This window comes from Pseudopipra pipra, chromosome 4, assembly GCF_036250125.1.
Source record: "Pseudopipra pipra isolate bDixPip1 chromosome 4, bDixPip1.hap1, whole genome shotgun sequence".
Lineage (NCBI taxonomy): Eukaryota > Metazoa > Chordata > Aves > Passeriformes > Pipridae > Pseudopipra > Pseudopipra pipra.
In genome coordinates this window covers 57,343,264-57,350,624 of record NC_087552.1, presented here as the reverse complement: position 1 = coordinate 57,350,624, position 7,361 = coordinate 57,343,264, and the positions used below count along the sequence as shown (strand labels likewise).

At 41.8% G+C, this 7,361-nt stretch overlaps 1 protein-coding gene across 2 annotated transcripts in view; it reads left to right on the top strand.

The window, feature by feature from the left end:
* The first annotated feature begins 339 nt into the window (after positions 1-339).
* The window catches only part of PI4K2B (phosphatidylinositol 4-kinase type 2 beta), a 21,094-nt gene continuing 14,072 nt past the window's right edge, over positions 340-7,361 (top strand). For both annotated transcript variants that reach the window (XM_064653092.1, XM_064653090.1), the window contains exons 1-2: positions 340-701; positions 5,692-5,849. In XM_064653092.1, coding sequence (XP_064509162.1) covers positions 410-701; positions 5,692-5,849 — 450 coding nt within the window. In that variant the 5' untranslated portion in view covers positions 340-409. The remainder of the gene's footprint in view (positions 702-5,691; positions 5,850-7,361) is intronic.

Sequence of the window (7,361 nt, the reverse complement as noted above, 5' to 3'; positions counted from 1 at the left end):
CTTATATTATTTTTAGGCTTCGTTTTGGAAGTTACCGTGATGATACAGAACAATGTCGTGTAAAGCGTGGGGAGGGAGAGCGGCTGGCTGTGGCAAGTGGTGGCCAGGAGATAAACCTGTTCCAGATGTAGAAATAAGGCGAGTTCGAGGGGTGCTTTTGTTAAACTCCCAGCTGCTGTGCGCGCCCCGTGACCGGTGGCTGGCGCGGCGCAGACTTTGGAGCCGGGCCGGGGCGCTGGCCGAGCTGAAGGCGCGGCCCCTTTAAGGCAGGTGGCGGGGCGGGCGCGGGGCCGCGCGCAGGCGCGGGGCCGCGCAGCCGGAGGGGCGGGAGAGCCCCCAGCCCGCCCGGCCGCGCCGCCGCCCGCCGCGCTCGGCCCCGGCCCCAGCCCCAACCCCAGCCGCGCCGCCCATGGCGGAGCCGGGCGCCGAGGAGCCCGACGAGCGGCTGCTGCTCCTCGCGGACCCAGCGCCTCAGCCAGGGCCGCCCTGGCGGGGACCGCAGGGAACGAGAGCCGCCCCCGGCGGGGCTGTGCGGCAGTGTGGGGAGCCGGGGCTCGAGGAGGACTCGGACTCGGACTCGGAGGACTCGGACTCGGGGCCCGAGGGGGATGGAGAGGACGAGCCCCTCCTGCGGGCGTCGGGTACCGGCCGCGGGCGCCGAGCGGGCGCTTCCTGGGACAGGGAGCCCCGGGCCGCCGCAGGTACGGCCCGACCGCCCTCGCCGGGCTCGGCGGCACCGCGGGAGCGGCCGGGGGGGACGGCGCGGGTCGGGCTGGGCGTCTGTGCCGGGGAGGGGGGAAGGCAGCCCCTGCCTGGCTCTGTGCTGCCAGCGGGGCTACAGACACAACTGGATGCGGTGCGCTCGGTGTGCCGTGCCCAGTGGCACAGCGTCGGCGAGGGGCAGAGACGCGTTGCTCGCTCGTCATGTGGGCTCACTGACTAATACTTAGTGAAGGGAAGGTGCTGCGAGTCGATCGAAATGCAACTGCTTTGTGTCTCTGTGCAGGGCTGCACGAACTCATTTACATCTTGATGAGTGTCTCCACTGTTACTTCTTCTCCCTATCTGCTGTTTTGTTGGGCCTTGCTTTGTTTGTTTCTGTCAAGTTTTTTTGAACTCGTGGCTTTGCATGTTTTCACAGACTGTTCTGTGGTGGGACTGGATGCTACTTCCTGAACACTTGTCAAACTGTCAAGTTTTCTGTTTGTCTCTCCTATCCCACTGATTACTTTCTTGTGACCCCCATAGTTTCATCTTGGAAAAAAAAGCTCAGTCTGTGCCTGTTCTTTCCAACCTGTTACAACCCACCCCAGAAGGCAAGGGTAACCCAGACTCTTGTTAATAGATCCTTTGGGGTAGATTAGAATGAAAGGACACTGAATGATCGCTGTTTGTAAGTGTATATATGTATATATGTAGGGTTTATTTTAGAACAACTTGGTTGCTATGGAAAGCAGGTACGTAGCTCTTTTGGCTATTATTATCTGTACTAACATAGCAATATCAAAGAATAAAAACATCACTTAAGACAATGTGTAAGGGAAAAGAAAGAAAGAAAGAATAAGAGTAGAAACATACCACCACCCGTTAATCTTGCGACAAGACTTGATCGTTGCCGTTTCGATGTCCACTGGTTGAAGTGATGGTCACAGTCTTGATCTGTGGACTGTGAGGGAAGCCCTTATGCTCAGGACAGGTGGGAACGCCCAGGTACCTCCCCTGGGGGTGGGGAGCTTTTAGTCCTCTGGTGAAAGGCCTCAGAAGTGAGTCTGGGGTGCTTTGGGGGTCTTTGATGGTTTATGATACCTTCTAAGACGTGACAACTGCCTCTCACATCAACGTAGTTGAGCCAGTTATGCCCCATCAGGAGGGATGAATACCCTCAGGCCTCTGTGTTAACCTGACCTTCCCCGGGTGAAGGGGACTGTGTGCGTGTGTAAGGGAGCTCAATTGGCATGATGAAAAGCACTATTCCACTTCGCAGGATCTGCTGCTTACCTGCCTCAAAGCTTGGCTTGTAGCCTCTGGTGGTAAGTGTTCACCCTCTCTGTCTTGCCTGAATTGCCACTATACACCCAAAAACTCGCCTCCTGCAAACCTGGCCTCAGCAAAGCTCCCTGCTGCCTCCACAAATGGGCAATTGTTTTGAGTCATCAACCGTTTAGTCTCTCATACAATCATATGTTCACTTTGTACCATCACATGCTTTAGGAGTTTTAGATGTGGACTCTACTGTCATAACTTTGGTTTTCATAGAAATTTATCTTTCCATGTTTTGAAATCTGGTCTTGAAGAGAGAAGTATAATGTGAAAGTTCAGAAATGCAAGAATTTAATAATTAATTTGAAAAGAGGCATAAGCGTAGCCATTACCTAATTCTAAATATACTGGCAAAATCATAAATTACTTGTTATTTATTGCTTACTTTTTTTTTCTTTAGGCTTACAACCTTTTGATTCTGCGCAAGTTTCTAAATAGGTGTACATCTAGGATGGGTTTGCTGACTGAAATCTGTGGAGTTCTGTCATTTCATAGTGTTTGCTATTGTAATCATAGCATAGGATTTCTTGCCAGAGACTGGCAAGACTGTTCCTTTTGCAACAATTGAATAAATAAATAAAAAAGCAAACAAAACTCCTATCAAGTTAAACAAAATAAATTGTGCTAGTAACTTTATTTTAGTAGCCACAGAAAGCTTTTAATAGCGTACAGAATTTAACCATAAGGAAAGAATAATCTCTTCTTTTAACCACTGGTCCCAAGTGTAGTCCACACCAGTAATGAGAACATACCATTAAAATGTTGAGTTCTCCATCTTGTTTCCACAAAGATGTGTTAAGGAGACAGTGCTTCTAGCAAAACACTTCTAGAGAAACTTCAAAAACACTTCAAAAACTTCAAAACACTTCAAAAAAGAAGTTCATGCTTCAGAGTGGAGACTAGAGGTGGCTGTTGCACCACTGGGGCAGTTAGGACAGCGAATGCAGGGTACTACTTGGAATCTGCCTGAAGAATGTGTGAGAAAATCTCAGAACTGTGATTGATTGCAGCATCTCATCCCTTGCTTCCCTGTCCTTAACTTTTTTGTATGTATAACACTTGAAGGTACAGGATTGTTTCACGAGTCAGGTGGAACCAACATGCAACAGATGTTATTTGTGCATGTTATTGCAACACTGAGTGTTTTCATAATGGAATTATGATCAGAATATGAGACTTTGTATTGGAAAAGATGGAATTGGTTGAAGGGACTACCTTTAGCCATGTTCATGTTGAAAGTGTATAAATCTAGCTTAGTGCTGAAGGAGTTCATACATATTACTCTTGTAAAGTGTATGAGTTTAGCTTATGTCACGTTCACTTGATAGAAGAACAGGCTGAGGTGCATATGTGAATGATTGTGTTTGTATCTTCTTTGGTGAGTCTTCATCATTCTAGTATAGCAGCTTCCCAGTCTTGGGCTTACCCAAATTAATTTGAAAAAAGTTCTTGAGCTTGGTAGTTAGACTGTGTGTGTGTGAGGCCTGGTCTACTTAGTGGCAGTTTAATGAGAAGAGTAGTTTTCTAGAGTGATTGCAAGAGAAACCTTGATTAGTTATAAAACTGGGAATAAGTTGTGATATAACATACTTTCTCAGTGGAAAACTTGATTAAAATGATTTTTGAAAAAGAAACCAACTCAAAAAAAAACCCCTGCCACATTCAGCAAATACTGTCTTCAATTAAGATGGTTTATTTGCATAGAGAGAGTGTTGATAAACTTTAAACTGTCAGTTTCTTTTTTGTCAGCCTATATGTTTTTGTACAGTGACATCACTGTTGTAACAGGCTTTCTCACGGCACAGTAGCAATACTGAACAAATCACGAGTTTCAAAAATTTCTCTCTTCTTCCTTGACTGTGCAGCATAATGCAGCTTCTTTGCTTTCAACTTTTTCCTTAAGTTGTCTTTTTTAACATAAAGAAGAATTTGAAGAATTTCCCCAAGGCAGTGAGACTACAGTATTAGATTGTGGAATCAATGCACAGAAATCAAAAACTGCCCTCTGAATCTTCTGCAGAGACAACTGCAATCCATGTGAACAACTTCATTTGTAGGTCTTCTTCACCTGGAAGATCAGTGTGCAGTGTGACTTAGCATGGATATTGCATTTTGTTTGGTAACAGTGCAGTGCACAACCCTGATTTTGCTTTCACTGACAGGAATATGTAGTAGTTGCAGCTCCGGTGTGTGATGTGATGTAGATGTGTAGAGGTAGTTGAGGCTTGAATATGTAATAAGAATCATTGATTCAAAGTGACTTTTTCCATAAAAATAAATGCATTGTGGGTCTTTGGGTTTATTTCTGTAACTCACTTAAATACTTTGTGACAGGGATATCTTTGAACTCTTTCCCTGTCTCTTGTTGTCTGGCTCTAAAGTCTCAAAGTGTAGTTTATCACAACAGTATTTGCCGAGTAGTTGTAAGAGATTCTGATCCAAGGGGCCATAGCTGTTGATCCTTAAGAATGACCTGCCATTAGCTTTAAGGCTTCTCTTCCTGTTGCCAACTTATGCTAAGGTTTTCCTATTTTTTAATGCTTTATAGTTCTTTTGTTTGGAAGCCATATTATTTTTTGTGAGTGGTACGTTGCTCGCAAGTTCTAGTGTTCTAGAAAGCTTCAAAGATTGTCCTGTGCTACAAAAAGGTGTTTAGTTTTTTAATTTGACTCTCCACAAACTGTTTAGGAGTATCTTTTCTGTGGATTCTTTATCAGTTGCATTCCAGAAGGATGTATGTTACATTTTTCCAATTGCTGAAATGGGAAAAAAAGCGACTTTTATCTGTAAATGTTTAATTTAGAACAATGTAGCTGCTTCTTAATGCAGAAGTGATCCCTAATAAACAGACCCATTACAACACACTCAGTGAACGTGTAGAATAATCCCAGCCTTAAAAGTAAGGTACAATAATCTACAGTTTCAAAACTTGTGAAGAAATAGTTTGAAAAAATTGAAAGATGAATAGAATCCTGGCAACTTCCTTTCTAGTTGTCTTTCTAAATGTTTGTGTAGTGTTGTAGAGTTTGCATTATGAGTGTCTTCATAGACCTGATCTTTTGGTTGGTATATAAAGAAACACTGCAAGTTGCTTACAATGTTTTAATGTTGGAATAGTGATGGCACGTGGTACTCCACGGGGATGTTGATGCCACTTTTGAGTGCTACTTGTAACAGATTTTTCAGTGGGTTAACTTTATTGTGTCTCAGCAGACAATGAACGTTAGCTAAACTCTTGACTCGAGGGTGTGATAGTTAGTGGGTAATGAGCAGTTTGCTTTCAGGTAGCTTTGTCTGCAGAAGGACACACAGATAATATGTAAAATCTTTAGCACTTTTTTTACAGTTGTGACTTTAAATGTTTTTCTGATTTATTTTTTTTTTTTAATCCTCGAAAAGTATAAACACTTAGCAGTGGTAGTCTCAAATTTGCTGTTGTGGGTTTGGCTGATTTACTTTAAACAAAAGGTCGATTAGACATGGATAAATCAGTGGAAAAACTTGCACTGATTTAATGGACCAGATTTTTCAGCCTGCTGTTGAATGGGTGTCAGCAGGGGAAGGGTGTTGGCTTTTCAATGTGTTTACTTATGCTGCTGTTAATTAGTAGTACAAATAGCACTTAAGACTCCTTGTTTTCTTATTTTTCAGGGCATACAGGACATATTGCTGATATGAATATATTTTTAGATGATCCAGAATTTGCAGAGATTATTCTGAGAACAGAACAAGCTATAGAATGTGGAGTTTTTCCAGAAAGAATCTCTCAAGGATCCAGTGGGAGTTACTTTGCCAAGGATCCAAAAGGGGTGAGCATGTTACTGCAGAGTCAGGGACACTATCAGCAGTGAACTGAAAATGGACATTTAAAAATTCTGTTTAAATGGAAATTCATTTAAATAAGTTGTTTATTAATTTATTGTATGCCAAAATTGATGTTGGAAAAATCAATGCAAGTAATAATTAGATTTCTATGTCTTGCAGCACAAGGTAAGGCAAAATAACTATTATTTCTCTGCTGCAGTTTTGTCGTGTTTGAATGATCTGCATCAAATAAATATGGAGAAAATAAAAGGGCCTCTAACATCTGAAAACAATTCAGGAATTCCTTTGTGTGAAATCTTGTTTTCTGTACGTTTTAGTTGATTTTTGACACAACTGAGCTTCTGATTTCAGTACTGTTTAGGCCTCCTACATTTTTATCTCTTCTCTTTTTAGATAGTCTTTTATTTAGGTTGTGTCTCCTTTCTCCTATATGATTGGTAGATGGGTGAGAAGTGATATCAAGTCTACCTTTTTGCTTGAACTTGTCTGCTGAATCTTAACTGGAAAATTTGTTTTCCCCTCCCATAGTGGTAGATGGTACCTTGAGTAGTGGTCATCAAGGGAGTGTCCTAAGGTTACTTTGAGACAGAGAAGTAACAGTTACCTGAGTATCTGGCTTGAAAAGTAACATTTGGTCAACAATATTTAGTAACAGAAAATGATGTTTCAGACATATTTTCACATTGTTTTCTTTAAATTAGAAATATTTTGCTACCCATCTGTTTCATAAAATAAGAGTTCCAACCCCTCAACTTTTGTTAATTTGTCATATCTGATTTTATTTTAAGCTCAATCAGGAGTTTTCTGGTTTTAGATAGATGTAGGTGTTCCTTAATCCTGAAGATCCCAGTTGCTCAGTTGTGTTGGATGTGGAAGTTGTAACATTTTGAGTGCCTAGGTTTTCAGAATATATTCAAGATTGTTGTTATTCTGTGCATCCCCATAACAGTCACTTCCCTTTCATTTAGGGAGTAGTTTGGGTTCTGTTTAGCTTTTAGTCATATTATTGATCATTACAGAATATATTCCTGTTTTGTTTTAATTTTCACAGTTGTTTAGTTTGTTTTAATGCCAATTTTATGGTGATAGTTTTTACACGTTTTTGAATGAGTGATTTTTTAGAATAGTTACCTGACTTAATATAAATAAATATGTAAATTTATGATTTTATTAATGAATTTATTGTTATGGGAGGTGGCAGAGTTACCCTTCAAAATCTTCTGAAAACTGCACATTGCAGCTCCATTATTCCATTGTAACCTGTGTTCCAGGAACATTTGTTAGTAATGATCCCCCTTATTCTGCTGGAGAAGAGCCAAAGTAGGTTGGGAAGGAGGGTCTCTCTCTTTTTGAAACTGGAAGGAAAAAGAATTCTTTCTCTGATGACTTTGTGGGATTCTTGTTATCACATACAATGCTGTAAATATGAAAACCTTTTCAAATTTTCATCTGACTTTTTAAACGTTACGTTACTTCCCGATTTCAGTAGCTTAGAT